Below are 21,231 nucleotides of genomic sequence, written 5' to 3' on the forward strand. Positions count from 1 at the left end.
TACGCTCGGTTTGGATAGGTGCCGTGCGCAGCCAACGCCGCCGGAGCCAGCCGCCGTGTATTGACGTCCAGTTTGGTTCCGCAGACTGCGCTTTGTGCCATTTCTTTTGTGAGTCTGTTTTTCTGTGAAAAGCGAGCGGCGAGAATGGCGGCCTTGCGATATTTATCCGAAGACGATAGCTTCGAAAGCTATGCAAGGTTTCTTCGACGTGCAAATGAACTTCTTTACGGGACTGTGTACAAGCCTCCGCCGTTGACTCCAGTCCGGTATGTGATTGGCAGGCAGTATCCACTGGAACACTACAACGAAGTGATGTTTCTAGCCTGGTATCGTTTTTCCAAGCGAACTGTTACAGCCATACTGGCAGAGCTGCAACTGCATTTAACACTGACAACAAAGGAGCGCCGCTACCTGCCCTGTTGAAGGTCCTCATCGCACTGCGTTTTTACGGAACGGGTGCCATGCGAACTGTTGTAGGCGACCTTGTGTGTGCATCCCAACCATCGATATGCCGATGCATTTGAGATAAGACACAGCTGATATGCCTACGTCTGTATACCAAGTACGTGCGGCTGCCAAACGCCAGTGAAGCGAGGTCAGTCATGACTAGGTTCTGTGCCATTGGAGGATTCCCCAGGGTTTCTGGGTGCATAGATTGTTCTCATATACTCATTACAAGCCCCGGTGTAGACAACGCAGAAGAGACGGAGGAAAACGAGCCGCCCGCCCCGAGAAGCGTCGTAAGTACGAAGCGGCCAGGCGAGTGGATTCAGATGAGGATAGCACCCGAAACGTGTTCAAGTCACTGGACGACAACTCCTTATCCTCCCGCCTCACCGACCATCGGGCCGTCTTTGTGGCAATTGAGAAACAACAAGATGAAGACGTTCACAATAAATACGTTACACTTTAAAAATGTCTAGTCTTTAACGTAACCATAACTTCACGAGAGGTAACTACCAACCTAAACATTCAGACGTACGAAGCTAAACGATAAAGATGTAATCCTAGAGGAAACCAAGCTAAACAATAAGATTAACCGTGCCTCTCGCTACGTACACCCAGGCATAACTGAGTTAAGCCACAGCCAATTTTTCTTCCTCCGGGAAGTAACTTGGGCCCGGCATGGCAAATACACACACACACACACACACACACACACACACACACACACACACACACACACACACACACACACACACACACACACACACACACACACACACACACACACACACACACACACACACACACACACACACACACACGCACGCGCGCGCGCGCGCGCACGAAACAAAAAGCAAGCAAAAAAAAAGAAAAAAAAAAGAAATCAACGCCTGACAAACCGAACTGTCAGATGCTGTCAAAGTTGCTAGACTGAGCTTGCTTTCCTGCCATGTGCGCCATTTTTGAGCTATTTTTACGTCATTAACGAAAGAAATGGAATTTATGCCCTGGTATAGAAGTATAAATGCAATTCTAACAGCGCCGGAAGTTCGCTTTGGCAATTCCTTACAAATATTTTGCATTTTTTGTAAGTAATCTCGAAACCAGAAGCCTGTACGTTCCAATTCCTTTGGTGAGGCGCTCCTTCCGCAGGGAAGGTGAAAGGAAGCTTTTAGAATTCGCGATGGCCTTCTGAGGGCGCCTAACGTTTCGGGAGCATAAAGCCCCTATATATAAAAAAAATGTCACAGTTTCGCCATAAGGGCGAAGCAATGAATGCGATAGCAACACAGCAATGTCATACGAAGTAAGGTGAGTGGCTTTGGTAGCAATATGAATTGTAGTAAACATGAGCTGATTAAGTAAGCAGGTGTGCTGCGGCGCAAGTAGACCGACATGAAGAGAGACTCGATGACCACGAGAAGGCGCGTGTGAAACGGTGGTGTTGATGAGAAGCGCTTCCCGTGGGCAGCGCGTGCGAAGGGACACGCCTGTAGCGCTGCACTGCCGACCCGGGCAGCATTTGCATGTGTAGCGTGCGTTGGAAAATGTGGCCCGACTATTACTAACTGATTGAACAAGCGTGGTGTGAGCGCGCACAAACATGATTAGATCACACAGAATGACTGCAGACAACGACTGTCAAAACGCTGGCAGCAAGCGCATACGCCGCAGCAGCGGGCGAAGCTACGTGCGGTCTATCGCTTCAACGGAAACTGAGCGGCGAATGCACGGCGCATAAAGGTCAGAGCCGTGTGGAGATAAGAGGCGAGCGACGAGCGCGGTTGTTGGCAGAGTAGAAGTGCCCCCCCCCCACGCGCTCCCTCCGGCGCTGGCTTCCCGCTTCCTTGCTTGCGCGTGGGTGATTGAGTGCGTTCGCTCTCCGTGATAGCGCGCGTCCCCGCACGCTTCCGCTCGGGCATACGGCGCGCGGCGAAGATTTTATCTATAGGGAACCTCACGGCGACGACGACGGCGATGGCGACGCCGACGGCAGAAATCCGGTTGAAGTGTGCATATAATTGCTATCGCAATAAAAGTACCGCCATCCACTTCCCTCCTCCTCCGTTCCACTATCGCGCTCGGCGCGACCAGCGCGATCGAGGCGTGATATCGACAGTGGCGCCGCCTGCGTCGGGCCTGCCGTGGCAGACGACAGCTAACGCGCTACCTGAGGAAATCCGAGGAAAACTTCGATCGCGCCCTGCGGAGAAGTTTTTGAGGCGCGATTTTGCTTCGTCAGTCAGTAACTGGTCTTAATAATGCCGTTTTGAAAGTAGCAACGCGACGATGCGAGACGGCGCAAATATCATAGTGTGCAGCAAGCGTTTGCGCACGCCGGATGAAAAAAAAAAAAGCCTTTTGCCCTCGCCTTGCCGGTTGCGGCAACTTAAGGTGCAGCAGCATGCCATCACAACGAAGTTCTTGTCCCTAACACGTTTGATCCATTTGTGCGTACAGCACTTTCGTCGCACAGGCCCGAGAATGGCAGTCGGAGCGCGCTGGAAAGAAAAAAATATACAAAAGCGCAACGCGTGCTTCCACGTGACACGGATTGGCCAATGGGGGAGCGGAGGAGGCTGGGGCGACAGGAGGTGGCAAGGAGGAAACGCCAGGGTGAGCGCGGTGGCGGCAACATCTAAGAATGGCGCTACTTTTTATATATAGGGGCTCGAAGGTAGCATGCAGGACTCCTTGGGTAAGGTAGGGAAATGGTCTAAGGTTAGGAATTTTTGAATCCGGGCGTAAAGGATTGTGGTAGAAGTCATAGTCATGACCACGACTCAGCAAAAATGAGAATGACTCAGCGAAAAGATTAACAGTCAAAAACCAATGGAATGGGTTCGGATGTGGTAGTAAGTGAAGGAAGAGGCGAAAGATTGATGGTCGAAGTCATAGTCATGATCATGACTAAGGCTTTCGGCTTAAGGTCGTTTGGGCGTAGCTAAAGGGACTCTTGAGGACTCATGACATGAATGATACGAAAGAGGCGCCTACGTCTTGGTGCTTGCTCTCATGGTCGTAACGTTACCTTGGTAGGCTGCCCGCACACTGCTTCGCATAACATCGATTCCCTCAGGGCGTGGGATTTGCCGGCTTTTTTCATCATCGTCATATAAATTTTCATCAAGTGAATTGCTGCACGTCAAATTACGTATCCCTGTTTACCGCTTTGTAGAAAAATCCCGGTATACTGTGAGTAATAACTAGAGATTACCTCACTAATTCAATGATAACCAAGATTGTCTCTATTAATAACTACGTACTTCCAAAAGCACGCCCGCATTATTGACAGCAAAGGATCCTGTTATCGTTATAAAGCTTTACAATGACCAATTATCTGCTAAAAATGATCAATGTCCTTCATAAAAGCATTCATTTGGTTACATAATTTCTGGCATTTTTATCTGCTGTGTAAGCATAAGTCAGTTGACTAGTATAGATTTTACTACTAGCGATGTCTATTACAGTACATATCAGCTCGTCCACCTTTAATATTATTTTGATACTCCTCGCCACAGCCAGTACACTCTCAATGTTCTGCCAGTAGTTCGTTTCTTTAAGAATCGCCCACTATTCGGAGAAAACGATCCAGGCCAGTGTTCCCCATGGAACTGCGTGCCGAAGGTTACATTGGCGTTAACGTTCCTAAAGTCTACGGGTCGTCACGATATACTTTATGAACAACGCCTGCTACCGCTGCATATTGTATGTGGTTTACGTTGTTCGGTGCTAGTCTCACTTCTTATTTTTATGTGGAATAAAACGTGCAGGGTGGCCAACCAGAACTACCTTTCGCGAACCTCTGCGCCCGCTTTCTCTTTTACAGCGAAGCTGTTAAGGGCTCAGTGTTCGATGGTCGTGTCCGTGTGTAGAAAAAAAAAACTCTCATTGATCGTATGCTGTATGTGCGAGTGAAAGCGCGCGAGGGACGCGCGCTTTCACAGGGAGCGAACGCACGGCGGAGAGCAAATGCGACTTCTGTCGCGCGAAAGGCCGTGGGGGGACGGGAGGGAGAGAGGGGAGGCGACGTTTAGCTGCGGCACCAAATGCGTATCTTGCGACCGGGTGCAAGGGGAACTGGCGACTCAATCCCCCACGCGAAAGGAGGAAAGCGGGAAGGCAGCCCGGGAGGGAGGGAGTGCCGCTTTTGCTCTGCGAGCAATTAACGGCGTACTTGTACTTTGCGCGGCGACGGGCGGTCGTGCACACCGTATCTTGACAGCGATCTGCAGCACGGCTCCTACCTTTGTATGTACTGTGCTTTCGCCGCTCAGTTTCCGTTGAAGCGATAGACCGCATGAACCTTCGAACCGGTTGGTAACAAGTCCGGCATCAGGCTTGAACATTGGGACCCCTTTCTTTATGTTCACATGCAATGTTCTTATTACATCAATAGCAATGATAAGCTGAAATTGATCAGTTACATATCCTGTGATTTCTTTCCTTGGCTTGATATCCACTAAAATGGATAATCTCACCGATTCTTCTCGTTAATTGAAATTCGTTAGTTTTATCATCCCTCTTCAGTTCATCGCGATCTCTAAAGCGCACGATAGTTTTGGGAAAAGGGCTTCTAAAACACAACCCTCGACACTAGGCTTTGAGGGATCAATCATCATCATCATCATCACCATCATCATCAGCCTATATTTTATGTCCACTGTAAGACGAAGGCTTCTCTCTGCGATCTCCAATTACCCCTGTCTTGCGCTAGCGTATTCCAACTTGCGCCTGCAAGTTTCCTAACTTCATCATCCCATCTGGTTTTCTGCCGGCCTCGACTGCGCTTCCCTTCTCTTGGTATCCATTCTGTAACCCTAATGGTCCACCGGTTATCCATCCTACGCATTACATGGCCTGCCCAGCTCCATTTCTTCCGCTTAATGTCAACTAGAATGTCGGCTATCCCCGTTTGTTCTCTGATCCACACCGCTCTCTTCCTGTCTCTTAACGTTAGTCCTAAGATTTTTCCTTCGATCGCTCTTTGTGCGGTCCTTAACTTGTTCTCGAGCTTCTTCGTTAACCTCCAAGTTTCTGCCCCATATGTTAGCACCGGTAGAATGCAATGATTGTACACTTTTCTTTTCAACGACAGTGGTAAGCTCTCAGTCAGGATTTGGTAATGCCTGCCGTATGCACTCCAACCCAATTTTATTCTTCTGTAAATTTTTTTCTCGTGATCAGGGTCCCCTGTGAGTAATTGACCTAGATAAACGTACTCCTTTACAGACTCTAGAGTCTGACTGGCGATCCTGAATTCTTGTTCCCTTGCCAGGCTATTGAACATTATCTTTGTATTCTGCATATTCATCTTCAACCCAATTCTTACACTTTCTCGATTAAGGTCCTCAATCATTTGTTGTAATTCGTCTCCATTGTTGCTGAATAGGACAATGTCATCTGCAAATCGAAGGTTGCTGAGATATTCGCCGTTGATCCTCACTCCTAAGCCTTCCCAGTCTAAGAGCTTGAATACTTCTAAGCATGCAGTGAATAGCATTGGAGAGATTGTGTCTCCTTGCCTGACCCCTTTGTTGATAGGTAACTTTCTACTTTTCTTGCGGAGAACCAAGGTAGCTGTGGAATCCTTGTAGATGTTTGATAAGATATTCAGGTATGCCTCCTGTACTCCTTGATTACGCAATGCATCTATGACTATTGGAATCTCTAGTGAATCAAATGCCTTTTCATAATCTATGAAAGCCATGTAGAGAGGTTGATTGTACTCCGCAGATTTCTCGATTACCTGATTTATGACATGGATATGATCCATCGTAGAATATCCCTTCCTGAAGCCAGCCTGTTCTCTTGGTTGGCTGAAGTCAAGTGTTGCCCTGATGCTATAGGAAATTATCTTGGTGAATATTTTATACAATACTGAAAGCAAGCTAATGGGTCTATAATTCTTCAGTTCTTTAACGTCTCCCTTCTTATGGATTAGTATAATGTTGGCGTTCTTCCAGCTCTCTGGTACACATGAAGTTGTGAGGCATTGCGTATAAAGGGCCGCAAGCTTTTCAAGCATTATATCTCCTCCATCTTTGATTAAATCTACTGTTATTCCATCTTCTCCAGCAGCTTTTCCCCTGGTCATGTCTTTCAAGGCCCTTCTAACTTCAGCGCTAGTTATAGAAGGAGCCTCTGTATACGGGTCATCACTATTTTGAATGAAAGTAGCTTGGTTGTTTTGGGCACTGTACAGGTCACTATAGAATTCTTCCGCTGCTTTTACTATGTCATCGAAATTGCTGATGATATTACCATGCTTATCTTTCAGTGCATACATCTTGCCTTGTCCTATGCCAAGCTTTCTTCTTACTGATTTAATGCTGCGTCCATATTTTACGGCGTCCTCAATCTTTCCCTCGTTATAATTTCGAATATCCCTTACTTTTTTCTTGTTGATTAGTTTTGACAGTTCAGCGAATTGGATCAATGGTTGGTATCAGTGGGATCAATGGTATCAGTGGTATCAATGGTATCAGAGGGATCAATGCGTTAGTATAAAGCATGCGTACTAAGAGACTCGTCCAATAAGTTGTCATCGCTTTATTACGTAGGAAAACAAGCGTCCAGTCTCACCTTTAGGCAAGAAGGGCAATGGTGCCAGGGCGAACGCTGCGAGCAGCAGGAAGAATGCCTGAGAACGGCGCCGACTCCATCGTCGAGCTATCCACAGCCCCAGCAGTGCGGCCGGGATCTCGCCGGCCGACGAAATAGCGTAGTTCATGTACGGGTTGCCAGGTGCGCTGGTCGAGGAGAGCACCAGGTTGTAGTACACGAACGAGCCCATGAACCTGCGACCAACAGCGACGCGCAGGGCGTGTTCATTCGTGTCGACCGCCAATTCCCATGAAGAGTGTCATCTAAACTATTCCGACTCTTCGAAACCGGGTAGATTGCTTGTTCATGCAGCAGGTTTTGCGAAATTATGGGCTTGTCACCTTAACAAGCTTTCAAGGCCGTCTCACATGCTGCGACCGGAGCAAAAGAAGATGGGTCGATGCGCCCGCTTCGCAATGCCATTTTTTAGGAGTGTCTTTCACACGCCAGCGATTTCGCTGATGCGACACCCAGTGTTCCTTGCTGCAGATAGCTAGCCCGATAACTAGAAAAACACAATGGAAATTTCCTTTATCACATGTTATTTTAACAAAGAATAATCCGCGTATTTCATAATTTAGACAACGCTTTGAAGTCTTGCAGCATTTGAGTGGGCAGTAGCGGTGCGCCAATTTCACAACACTTTCGCATCAATTATGCCCCCGAATGCATCGACAGAGTCCAGTATGTGCAACCTGATCGGGTTACAGGCAGACTTACGTCGACTCCATGGACCGCGAAGAGATTGTATTAATTATGCCCGTAATACTTTATTATTTCAATTGACTTCGCAATGCCTCGGGAGCTTTTGAACGGATCGTGAATTTTGCTCCGGGTGAAAGTGGTGCATCTGTCTTTATTCAGCCATTGCTAACGCTGTTCGCCTTTGCTGCGGAATCAGGAATTCACTGCAAATGCGGGGAAGCATTTTTCGGTGGCTGGCCCTGTCCTCATCTCCTAATTCCCCAACTCCATTACCCTTAATGGGCTCATGAGCCATCCCTCTTTCAATAAAGCTTTACCATAACATACCATTAAATTATGAGGTTTTACGTCCCAAAACTACGACCTGATTATGAGGCACGCCGTAGTGGGGGACTCCGGAATAATCTGGACCACCTGGGGTTCTTTAACGTGCACCTAAATCTAAGCACCCGGGTGTTTTCGCATTTCGCCCCCGTCCAAATGCGGCCGCCGTGGCCGGGATTCGACCCCACGACTTCGTGCTTAGCAACCCAACACCATAGCCATTAAGCAACTACGGCGGGTTACCATACCATTCCACGATGCGATCGTCTATTCGCTCGTTTAAAAGAGATTTCTAATATTTGTCAGGTGTTCTGCCTCCACTACTTCGAGACGGTGTTCAGCTGAATTAGAGTGTACTAGATTGGGGGAGTGGGTCTAACGAAGGCTCCCCCCGTTGAGCCTTTTTTTATTGAAACGTTGCTGGCGCCACCGTCGCTTTCTCCCGAATGAGTGGCCCCGTGCGCGCCGGCCGGATGTTCGTCGCGTCGGAGACCCTACCGCAGCGAGGAGCTTTGACAGGCGGCAACACTGGTGGTGTTATTCCCCACCGATCTTCTGCAAACAAAACGGAAAAACAGCGGCGGAAAAAATGCAAATGACGCAATAACGACAGCTACTCAGCCAATGAGCGCTGCCAAAACAGCCGGAGCCAACGTTTATTGGCCAGAGATTCAGAATATGTCGACGGCAGCGCTGCCACAATTTCCACGTTTTTTGCTTCATCCTCGGCGCTTGCCAAGGCGTCCGCTGGACCCACTCCCCTAATATAGTACACTCTAGCTGAATTCCCATTTCGGAATACGCCATGGCCACGATTATGTAGTGATGTCTGGGTATCACAACAACAGTGGACATCACATCAACAAATGCCTATACAGGGTGTTTTTCTTTAGCTACACCAAATTTTTAAAGTTAGAAAAATATAAATCTTGGTGACGTTATGCTTACCAGTCGACTGTACGGATTGGCGGCCTCTAGATACAGAGCAATTTCCGCACTTACGTGCGTAATTAGTAAAGTTACGCTAATTAACTTTCCAAGTATCAACAATAGGTGGCTACAGCAAATGAGTACTTTGGGGCCCGTCTTCGGCACTACCTATCCCAACGATAAAATTTTGAATAGCGGAGTTCATGTGGGAGCTACGCGAACAATTATTTCCCCTTGGCAGGCTCCTTGAAACCGAAACTGGCCGCAATGAGAGCGTCTGTGTCGTCGATGTCCCCCCCCCCCCCCCCCGCCCCGCTATTCGTCAGGTCTCCGACGTCACCGCCGTTGGGGCCCCACAAGCAGCTTGCGTTATCTCCTTGCTGTCTGCGGCGTTGGCATAGCGGTTCATTGCCGGCGGGCCGCAAAAAAATTTACTTCGTCATTCCGTCGGGCGCCAAGTGTCCACTTCTATCAACGAAATGCCGTTTCAGGTCTTTGGATGAGAACGACGCTTAGTCAAAATTCCCTTTCTCCGGGAAAGCTGTCTCGAACGCGCGCGTGCGAGTTGTGTAAATAAAAACGTTACTCCATCTCCCGCTAAAGGGAACCATGTGTGGATGCGAAGCAGCGGGGAGATGGTTAGCTTGAGCGGGAGATGGTTTCGCGGCAGCGGCCCGAGCGCCCATCGCGGCGCTGCACAGGAGAGAGAATGAGGCACGCGCGCTCTGTCATTTTCGTACCACGGAACCACTGTGGCGCCCCCAGCGGAGTATGCAACTGTCGCACCACCTGTCGTGCGCGCCGCTCCGGATTCCTAGAGGAGAGAAAGGGGGGAGCGTAGGAGAGGAGAGAGAGGGGGAGGGGACGCGCATGCGCTGTGGAGGTGTGGGACGCGAGCGCCGCTCCGTACAGTAGAGGATTCCTAGAGGAGAGAAAGGGGGAGCGTAGGAGAGGAGAGAGAGGGGGAGGGGACGCGCATGCGCTGTTGGGGTGTGGGACGCGGGTGCCGCTCCGTACAGTAGATGATTCCTAGAGGAGAGAAAGGGGGGAGCGTAGGAGAGGAGAGGGGGAGGGGACGCGCATGGGCTGTGGGGGTGTGGGACGCCGCGGGACGCAGGACGGACAAAGCCCCCGCCATAAGCTGCTTCGCATCTAAAACGCGTAAACTAAGACAAATAGGAACATAACTAACCGAGTGAATCGAAAAAAAAAAGAAATGAACACTACAAGCGCAGCGAAGACAACTTGTTCAATGTAACCGGACTTGAGTGCACACAACACAGCTTTATTCCTGCAAGACACAGCTCAGCAAACGACTTGATAGCGCTCGAGCGCGCGCGCGCGCACGCACGCACGCACGCACGCCCGCACGCACACGCACGCACGCACACGCACACACACACACACACACACACACACACACACACACAAACACAGAGTGTTGTTCCAATTACCTGCCTTCAAAGGAACTGTTCAAAATGATGGCTATTCGTGGCAACACACATCATCAACCTGTCTGTCATTGAATCCAAGACTCGCTTGAGCATGGCAGGTTGAAGTGCAGCACATGCAGCAATTATCCTTGCTTTGAAGTCTTCCACAGTGGCGGGTTCAGTGGCGTAAACCACATTCTTCACATATCCCCAGAGGAAGAAATCGAGAGGGGAGGGGTCTGGACAACGTGCCGGCCACGGAACGTTGCTATGAAGGCACGACACAGCCCTAGAAGAGGAATGCGGAGGAGCGCCGTCGTGTTGGTGCCAAGTGTCTTTGAAGACTGTTAGAGGAAGTTCAGTGATGAAGTCTCCTACGACTTTCAGTATCCGCTCGGTGTATAACTTCCCAGTGAGTGTGCCATCAAAAAAGTACGGCCCGATAACGTTTCCATTGTAAATCCCGCACCACACGTTAACAGACCACCGCACTTCGTGGTTGTGCTCACGGAGCCAGTCGGGATTTAAATTTGCCCAACAATGCGCATTGTGAATGTTCACAACTGAATTTCGACAAAACTGGGCTTCATCTGTCCAAGTGATTTTCTTGAGGAAATCGGGATCTCCGTCTACTTGAATCAGCACCCAATTGCAAAATTCCAGGCGTCTCAAGAAGTCCGTGTCTGTTAGTTCTTGGTGCAGGCTCACATGAAATGGGTATGACGACACAGGCGCTCTCATTGCCGGCAGTTTCGGTTTCAAGGAGCCTGCCAAGGGCAACTAATTGTTCGCGTAGCTCCCACATGAACTCCCCTATTCCAAATTTTATCGTTGGGATAGGTAGTGCCGCGGACGGGCCCCAAAGTACTCATTTGCTGTAGCCACCTATTGTTGATACTTGGACAGTTAATTAGCGTAACTTTACTAATTACGCACGTAAGTGCGGAAATTGCTCTGCATCTAGAGGCCGCCAATCCGAACACTCGAATGGTAAGCCTAACATGACCAAGATTTATATTTTTCTAATTTTAAAAATTTAGTGCAGCCAAAAAAAAACAAAAAACACCGTGCATATTGGCATGCGAACTAGAGTTCAGTCTGTGTGGAATTTTAAAGCGAAGCTTTCTTTGCGAACTTCCATGCGCTTCTCTTGCTGACCGTGGCTGCCCTCTTCTGCTGCTGTTGTTGCTCGTGCGTTCTCAACGAATAGCTCACAACTCAGCTGTTAAAGCCCCTCAATAAATTATTTTGTCTCAATTAACTCAATTTTTATTGAGGGGCTTTATCAGCTGTGGGACGGCGGTGCCATCTAGGAGCAATGGCTCGCACTTCTTCGCCCGCAGCACGGCCGCCTGGATCGGCGCCCGCGGCGGGGTGCGCGTGCCCGCAGCAGTAGAGGGGGGAAGCCAGCCTGCGCATGCGGGAACGAAGTGGTTCGTTTGGGAAAGGAAAGGTTGGCGCTATCTTCTGCAGCCCTTGAGGGAGCACGGCTCAGCGCCAAAAAAAAAAGAAAAAAGAAACGCATGCGGGTCGTTTTGGTCGTTTGCCGCTGGTGGAGAGGGCGAGGGGCCCGCGACGCGGAGCCGCGATGAGACAGGAGAGAGGGCACCGGAGGAGATGGCCTCACGTTGCGCATGCTTTGCGTGGCTTGGCAACCACGTGGATGGTCGCATCTGCGCCCTCTAAGGGGAAGTCGGGTACCCCCCAAAAAGGTGCAGCAAACCGGCTTGCCTCTTTCAACTCATATAACGCTGGTTGCGTTCAAACGTGCATTGCATTGTTAAGCAAGGTGCTCCGCAATACGAACTTGGACGAGAAAAGCACAAGGACCGGCGTAATGCATTCTTCGCCAACATGAATAACGCGTTCGGGTTTCACTTTGCGCTCACATTGAATAACCACAAACACGTGTCACAGTACGCCTTATGCATTTACAGAAAGCTTCGCTGTATAGAAATTTCAGCAGGGCACGTTGAATCTGCTCCATTTTTCCGCTGAAGTAGCATCTGTGCTTAAATTTAAATGCGATTAGTACTCTTTGCCTACTTCTGGCGGTATGATACTGTCTGTCCGTCTGTCTGTCCTCTTACGCTGACCCAGTGACCCCGGTTGTCCACCAGCTTGGTCCACTAGGTGATGCCGTTAAGTTCCGGCTTTGTCATCCAGTCTTCGTCATGCCGTCCCCCACTTGTCATACATTCGTCAGGCATTAGTTGTCAAACCGCCGTCAGGACGCCGCCGTGGCCGTTCTGTCGCTGTCCCTCCAGCTTCGTCATCCGACCATGCCATCGTCTTCATACAGTCTTCGTGACGCAGTCGTCGTCGTACACTCGCTGTTATCCCAGCGTCCGCATGCCGTTCTCATGCCATCGTCGTCGTGCATTCGCTGTCTTGCCGTCGTCATGATGCCGTCGTGGTCTTTCCATCGTGGTCGTTCCATCCTCGTCATTCTCACTTCCTCATTCATCGCACACAGTCGCCGCCATACCAGTGCCTTCATGTCGCTGTCGTCACGCTGCCATTTTGCCATGATCTCATTGTCGTCATGCCGTTGGCGTCATGCTGCCTTCGTCGTTCGATCGACTTTATTAATTCTCCGTCGTTCTAGCATAATCATGTTGCCGTTATTCAATCGAGATAATGCCGCCATTGCCATGTCGTCGTGGCGTCATCGTCAGACAGACGCTATCATGCGTCCGTTGTCATGCCGCTGTGTCCCTACCATTCTCGTCATTCCAGCTTCGTCATCTGGTTGTCGTAATACACTTGTCGGCATCCCATTGTCCTTATGTTGTCGTTGTTGCGCTGTCGTCGTTATACTATCGCCATTATTTAGGAATCGCCAACTTAACGTCATCATGCCACCGCCGTCATACGGTCTTTGTAGTTCCATCGACACCATTCCTTCTTCGTGACCTTGGCAAGCGTGTGCCATACCAAAGTTAGCCGATACTGCAGACAGAAGCAACGGAAGTCTCAGCATGACCACTGGACATTTTAAATAAACGTGGCTTCAGCAATACATTGTGTCGCAAAATTGCTTGAATGCTATTCGCATTACCGTCGACAGTCTCTGTGAGATGGGTTCTGCCGTAATTTTTTACAGCGAAGCGGTATAAGGTTAAGGTTCCGTGTGTTTTTGTTCTCGCTCGACAAAATTGTGGGCCGATCCTGGTGAAAGTGCAGAACTGGCCCAAGCGCAATAGCACATACCCTGTGGACTACAGGTGGTGGGCTCCGGGACGTGTAACCGCTGTGCGGCCATGCCTACGTCGTGCGCAACGTTACTAGATGTCCTCTTTCAGTTTGCAGACTCCGGCGCCGCGGATGTCACCCTTCCCTGTACCGCCGAGCGGGGGCGCGCTCGTCGCCGTTTGACTAAAGCCCCATGATGTTAGAAAGTACAGACACTCTCCTCCGCGCGCGCGCTTTCCTCCTCAATGCTCTTCGGATGTCTCCCCTCTCCGGGCCGCGATCTTTACAATTGCTAGAAGGTACAGCGGAGACTTCCGCTTAACACGTGTTGTCATGGCAATCGTGGAGCTCCTAGGCGCTTAGGGACATAATCGCTTAGGGACTTTTGAGGCACTGGTCTGGCGTGGCGGCTGCTAGTTACTGAGTGTGGCTCTCTTTCTCTCCGGGATCGCGCGCAGCGACCTTGCCGAGCGCAGCTCGTGCGCGCGTAGGGAGCGAATCGTTTAGGGCGCGTTTAATGTCCGGCGGTGTCTGGGCCACGCTGGCCGCGCTTCATTATTGTAGCGTTTGTTCTAGTGGCGGAAATGCTCGCAGTAGTGGTGGTGTGGCATGACAGCTTTTGATCTCGGTGAACTGTGGTGGTGTAAACAAGCGGATTTACAGGGTGCGAGAGAGAAATGACGATATTCCTAAAAAACTCATCACTGTTTTGATGATCACTGTTTTGATGATCCAAATATAATCTCACTATCAGGGAGGGAGCAGTCTACCTGACTGGAGCACTATTTTTTATTTGGGGTGTTGCTACGCTGCGTTCCGCAACACGCCAACGACCGCCGCTTCGCGTCAGCGCCAGGCACTGCGGCTTCCGCCGCAGCACCGGGGTACAAACGCGAGCAGTATCCGCTAGTTTACACCACCACAGTTCACCCGAGATCAAAAGCCGTCATGCTACACCCCCACTACTGCAAGGATTTCCGCCACTAGAACGAACGCTACAATCATGAAGCGCGGCCGGCGTGGGCCAGCCACCGCCAAACATTCAACGCACCCTAAACGATTCGCTCGCACGTAGGAGCTGCGCTCGGCAAGGTCGCTGTGCCCGGTCCAGGGCACAGCGACTCGTCGCAGCTCGTGCGGCGTGTGCTCCCGCTGCAACTTGTGACAAGAATGAACTTTTTCTCTCGAGATTTTAACCATCGATTATAAAGCAAGGAAAAGATGGCTGTAGCAAACAAAAAAGCGCGTCTTTTGTAACTTTGGCTTTTGAAATGTGATTCCCAGTTGATGGTTGTTGCATTGTTCAAAAAGTTGACATGTCACTTTAGCATACGCTAAAGAGAATGAATGCGAAAGCCTGCGCGCTCACGAGAAATTCATTATATTACTTGCCATTCTCATTCGAATGCGTCGTGAGTTTAAAAATCAAATTAAATTGTGGTGTTTTATATGTTACAAAACCACGATATGATTATGAGGCACGGCGTAGTGGGGGACTCCGGGTTAATTTTAACAACCGTTACTGACTTCCTATTACTTGTTTTTTCCCACCAAAGGTCGTGGGTTCGAGTACCTTAATTATGTGTACCCTAATGAACTTCTCCCTAATTAAACCAAAGGTCATGGGTTTGAGTGTCTTAATTAACTATATATTGAATAATTGCGCCTTAATTAACACCAATGGTTGAGGATTCGACTCCCACCAACGCTTGTGGCTCCGCGTGCCATAATTAACTATACCCTAATTAACTGTGTCTTAATTAACTTTGCCTTAAGTAACACGAAAGGTCGTGAGTTCGAGTGCCTTAATGAACTCTATGTTAATTAAGGTAGAGTTGACTAAGGCACTCGAAACCATGACCTTTGTTGGTGGCACCATGAATTTAGGTGCCGTAACACGGACGTCGGATTTTTTGGTCCATGAGCCATCTACGGTTTTCGCCCTAATAAATTGTTTTCAATTTGACTTGGGTTGTTGTCGTCGTCTTTCGCGTTTTATAGCCTTCAAAACGGCGAGCTTTCACTGAAGTACTTCGGTATCTTGCTTTTAAATAACGCATATCCTGGCATTGAGTGTTCTCGAACAAACGAGTGGTTCTAGCTTTCAATATTTTCGGCGCCATCAGATACTTATGTTCCGTGACCCACCCTAAACACGTAATCTTATATAGAACGGAATTAAAACGAACTGCACCCGATTAATCTTCACAGCTGAATGGATAAGAGTCCCGCATAGCACTAGCTAGATTGAGGCATCTCAGTCACATCTATGCCGTGTGGAATGTGGTATGTTCACGCTGCACCGGTTTCCTGCATCACCTGAGGACTTAGCATTTCAGTCTTATATGAACGAATGCACATATCAGTTAAATAACGCATTTTGGTAAACTCTTTTCGGCACATTTCACAATTGGTTGCGAGAATTGTCACCTCTTCGATGCAATATTTCTTCGCATGCAGTGGCCGAGGCTACATTTGTTATTCTTTCAAACGTGACTTCATTCCAGTGCCTAATACGGGGATCACAAGGTGGTTTTTATCGTGATGGAGCCTGATCTGGATCGAATTTCTTGGTCGGGATTGGCTTCTTTGCTCAATATGCAGAAGGGAGCCAATCGCGGTGGAATATTCCGATCCAGATCGGGCTCGATCGCGATCAAAAGTGGCCGTATGACACCGGCAATGGGACAAATTGAAGCATTCTGCAAGAGAACTAGTCGGTAAATACACTTCGCAACGATCTGGAAAAATCGTGTCCAGTGGAAGATGTCCGCAGCCCTTGTGTCCGCCAAAACATTGTCTCTGCGTTCACAGGCGCCCTGCGGGGCCCTGCACATAAAGGTATAATTTCGAAATCTATCGAAATGTTGCCGCCGTGCGTTGTTGATGTTGTTAGCAGCGCGATTATACATACTTTTATGTGTAAACATGCTAAGAAGGGATCCCGAAGCATGCATTTCCTACTTTGACAAAGGCTGGTCCATCTGCCGAAAAGTGAGAAACATACAGTGCAATGCCAACGTACGTCGTACTTTTAAGCTTGAAGTCGAGAGTATGACGGAAGCCCGTCTGGTCGGGATGATGCATAGTTAAAACGTGGTATCGCTGTTTACGAGCGTACCGATAGACATGGCCGTGGATGTTTGCGTTGCCGCCCTTGACAAGGACCCGACGTTGCCTGACAGATCCCCCATCGAGGTTCATGATCTAGCTAGGTTACTAAAGTTTTGCCTTTCAAACACATACTTCACGTTCCAAAAAACATTTTATCGGCAAGTCCACGGAGCGGCAATGGGGGCATTGATTTCGGTCACAGTCGCCAACTTAACAATGGAGGCTATCGAAGCTAGGGCGCTGTCCTCGTTTACACCGACACCGAAGGTCTTCTTCAGGTACGTCGACGACTGTTTCAGTGTTTTGCACCGACAGCACCTTGACCTTTTCACGGCTCACCTGAACAGCATGAACACAGCAATTAAGTTCACCGTAGAAGTGGAATCTGAAGGCCAGTTGCCATTCTTGGACACCCTTGTGCAACGTGAAGGACAAAATTTATTGTTCAAAGTGTTTAGGAAGCAGACTCACACTGGTCGCTACCTCAACTACAAATCGGTGCATCCTGCTTCGCAAAAGAGGTCTGTTGTCGGCTCTCTTCTTCGTCGGGCGAAAAATGTGTGCACTGCAGCGGAAGACTGCATGGCGGACAATGCACTTGTGCGGCGTGAATGGACGGCTTGTGGTTATCCTGAGCACTTCATTGACTCAGTAGGGTGCCAGCTGGCTCGTGCAGTACCCAGCCACCCTGGACCCCCCCAAAAACGGGCTGCGATACCTTACGTCCCAGGCGTAAGCGAGACCCTTGCACGAGTTCTGCGCTCTTATGACGTGCAGGCTGCGCACGTTCCCTCCCGGAAACTCAGGCACGAGCTCGTGCGCGTAAAAGACCCTTTGGAAAAGGACCAGTTCCCAGGTGTGGTGTACGTCATTCCGTGTGCGGACTGTCCCTATGTCTACGTCGGAGAAATCGGAAACTTCAAAAAATGACTTCAACAGCACAGAAATGACGTCCAAAAACGACACGTTGCGTCGAATGCCCTAGCCGAACACTGCGCAACTACGTCACACACGATTAACTGGGACAAAGCTCGTGTGGTTGCCAGGAAAAGAAATCATTCTGCGCGTCTGTATCTTGAATCCTTAATCATCCAAACCATGGCGCACACTCTTAATCGCAACGAAGGAAATCTGCCGTCCATGTATGCCAAATGCCTTGGTCATGTCTTGAGCCGCACATAAAAAGGGCGCAAGCTCTGCCGCATATTTCATTGTGAACAAGGCTCCCGTGGGGGAGCCGAAACGTTAATGTATTTTTAAATATATTTCAACCATTTTTGGTCGGTGTCTCGATCCCTTCCTTTTAACTTTTAAGCTTGTAGCGCAGCTCAGAACCAGCAAAAAAAGGAAGATGGAAGGGGTAAATAAAAGGACCAGAGAACAGGGTGAGCGCTAACTTCCAACTGATGGTTTATTAAGTGACTCAGAAGGCTACTTATACACTCAGCAAACCATGTAATATGAAAAGACAACGACAACAAAAACTAAAGAAAACCTAAAATAACAATGTGAACAACATATTCAGACAGCCTGTGACGGTAGTCCGAGATACGCCAGTTCATTGCTTGATAACGATAATGAAGGTAAGCTTACACATGCATGGCCAATACCTATGATAGCTTTCGCTTCAATTATTTCTCTTGTAAGCTGATTGTGATTGTGGTTGCCAACCTTTATGAGAAGAATGCGCCATTCTAGGTCGTAGTCACCTTTGAAAAAAAGCAGCTTCTCAGGAGGCGCATTTATGTCATGGTTAATTATGAAGTTCTACGCACTTTCTTGAGGCGCACAAAATTTAATTTAATTTAATTAGAGCAGAAGTCATGCACGATGTCTATCCAAACCGCGGTTTCTTTGTTTTTACTGGCTGCTTTGCGAAAGAGGCTAGATACCAAATACACAACACAAATTGCGTTGGCTTGGACAAGAACGATTCACGTTAAAATAAAATATATCAGAGGAGGCACTACAAGGCTTGTATTAGAGATTTCAATAGGTTTAGGTTATATTACATGTTTCATGGTGGTACGCATACAATTGACACAGCAATCTAGTTATTTTTCCACATTTATCATTGCTTTACTAAACAGCACCTGTGATCGTGTTGGTTGAACACACAAAGAAACAAAGACCATGCTCACCAAATCGCGAACAGAACCAAAGTATTTCTTCGCATTTTCGGCGTTCTGAAGAAATCCACGAAGTGAAATGTCGCGTTCTTTGTTGACTCCTGTGAGAGCAACAAACAAAACAAAGGATATTGTTGAGCAACATTGATTGTGAGCTGAACACTGGCTGAATACAGCCAAAGCGTTGAGCAGAAGTGCAAGCTTCAAGTCGCCCCCGACTATTTGATGCGGTACAGTAAAATTCAAATTCTGTAAGCTACTGCTTCCAATGCGGTTAACTTTTGAAACAAAAAACATCGTGCTCTACATGCTGCTCCGGATGTTGTCATAACATTTCATCCCACAGCGTTCACAGCACAGCTGCTCCGAGAGATCTTGCACCTCACATCGTACAGCTACCGCCATAGACAAATAAAAGGACCCAACAAAGCGATTCCAAATATACTTTCCATGTACGCTGCCACGTACAGATCGTGAAAAGTTAGACCAAGTGCATCTCATTCAGGGAACCACCTCGCCCTTTTCGCCTTGTGCACGACCCGCAACGACTCCACAATGCTCGACCTGATGATTCAAGCAACACATCTGATGCGACCACCCCGCATACCGATATCTTTGTGTAGCGTACCGAAGAGGCACGGCGGCTCGCGCGGCTCCGTATTTCTATCAGCTAAGTCATGATGCTCTCGGCACAGCATCCAACCACGGAACTGTAACAATACCGGCTCTCTTCCCTGGCTATGGGAGCCGTATTCTTCTACGACGTGGCTCCGAAAAATTATTATTGCGCGGTTACTTTACACCTTAACAAATTTTGCGCTGCCTAGCGATGTCAACTGCCAAGTTTTCTCAGCAGGAACCTCTCACAATTCCCGCAGGTCACATTCCAATGACGTCATTAACAGAGCCAGGATGGAGTCCTACTACGAGCATTTACTGCAGTGGTTTGTACACTGTTCCCGCTCAGTCACATTGTTCTTATTTTCATCCGCTGCATAGCGCGTCACTGCGCTTTTTGTGGATTTGGTAGTCATTTCCTTTCGGGTGTGGTCATCGAGACGATGCTTTTTTTTGTAAGAAGCGGATAATTCCGCATTCCCTAAAGGCGGATTTACACGGAGGATCGCTTAATCCGGCCGCGTGCGAGTGTGGCTAGGCTGCAGCCAATCGTGTCGTGAGCAGCTCGTCAGCAGCTTCGTTGAGTGGGGCGCGAATCGGGAGAACTGACCAACTTCGTCCGCAGACTGATCCGTCCCGTCTTACTTGAGCAGTAAAGACCTGGTTGCTGCCTCCTGACAAACAGCCGTTCGCTCTGAACTGACTTCTTTCCTCTCGCGGTAATATATGCACATGTTTATATGTATGCAAGGTCTATTTTCTATGTCGAACACTTACACAAAAAACAAAGCCTACAAAAACAATGTCACAAAACAAGTTACCAATCACAAGTTTCTAGGTGTTTGGTTTAATGAAACCCTTTCATGGAATGTTCTTTGTTTAATTTAGTAAAAAAACATGAGTAAAGTTATAGGATGTCTTTATAAAATTACTAATTTAATACCCAAATGGCTCCACATTTCTGTGTACTATGCTTTTTTTATTGCAAAATATCATATTGTATTCTTGTGTGGGGAACCACTTCATCTGGAAATTTAAATAGTTTGCTTGTTCTTAAAAAAAAGGATATTATGGCAGACCGCGGGATTTATCTACAGAACCCTTCTTCAGAAAATATACTATTCTACCAGCACACCAAATTTATTACTATCGTCTACTGCAATATATTCACCAAAACAAACTTTATGCCACACTTCCAGACAGGCCTGCTGTAATGTACCATCTGAGAATACGTAGAAAATTAGTACCTATTACTCGAACTTATTACGGAAAGCAGAAATTAACCTTTCAGCTACCATTTGTTATCAACAACCTTCACTAGATGTGGAATTCTCGACATCAGCAAAGGTTTTTCCAAAAAATAAAAAACAATAGTTGAATGAATATCCGATATAGTTGTACTCGCTGTAGGACAAGTGTTTGATTTGTGATCCTTTATATGTATAAATACGCGTATTAATCTATTGCATTGATGCATCGTCATAGTTGTTTTATATTGCCACGGGGATGAGAGTAGCAAAAGGGATAGGAAAATTATATTTACACTATATATACAGAGAGAGAGACGGCTGGCAAGATGGCAGAACAACAACACGAGCGCTGCCCCGATCGTCGTCTTCACCGTCTTTTTGGCGCATTCTTCCATGCTCGGCATAGCGCGTAAAATAGAACCCCCGCCGTCGAGAGCGCCGTCTCGGCGCTTAAGGAGCAGTAGGATCTTGTCCGGCAAC

The 21,231-nt window shown here is 48.3% G+C and overlaps 1 protein-coding gene across 4 annotated transcripts in view; it reads right to left on the reverse strand.

Annotated features, from left to right (window-relative positions):
* The window catches only part of LOC119437562 (organic cation transporter protein-like), a 271,629-nt gene that overhangs the window by 90,223 nt on the left and 160,175 nt on the right, over positions 1–21,231 (reverse strand). For all 4 annotated transcript variants that reach the window (XM_049660703.1, XM_049660704.1, XM_049660702.1 and 1 more), the window contains exons 7-8: positions 18,896–18,984; positions 7,033–7,247 (exon numbers count right to left, since the gene is read on the reverse strand). In XM_049660703.1, coding sequence (XP_049516660.1) covers positions 7,033–7,247; positions 18,896–18,984 — 304 coding nt within the window. The remainder of the gene's footprint in view (positions 1–7,032; positions 7,248–18,895; positions 18,985–21,231) is intronic.

The sequence above is a fragment of the Dermacentor silvarum genome, chromosome 1 (genome assembly GCF_013339745.2).
Source record: "Dermacentor silvarum isolate Dsil-2018 chromosome 1, BIME_Dsil_1.4, whole genome shotgun sequence".
NCBI classification, from domain to species: Eukaryota; Metazoa; Arthropoda; class Arachnida; order Ixodida; family Ixodidae; genus Dermacentor; species Dermacentor silvarum.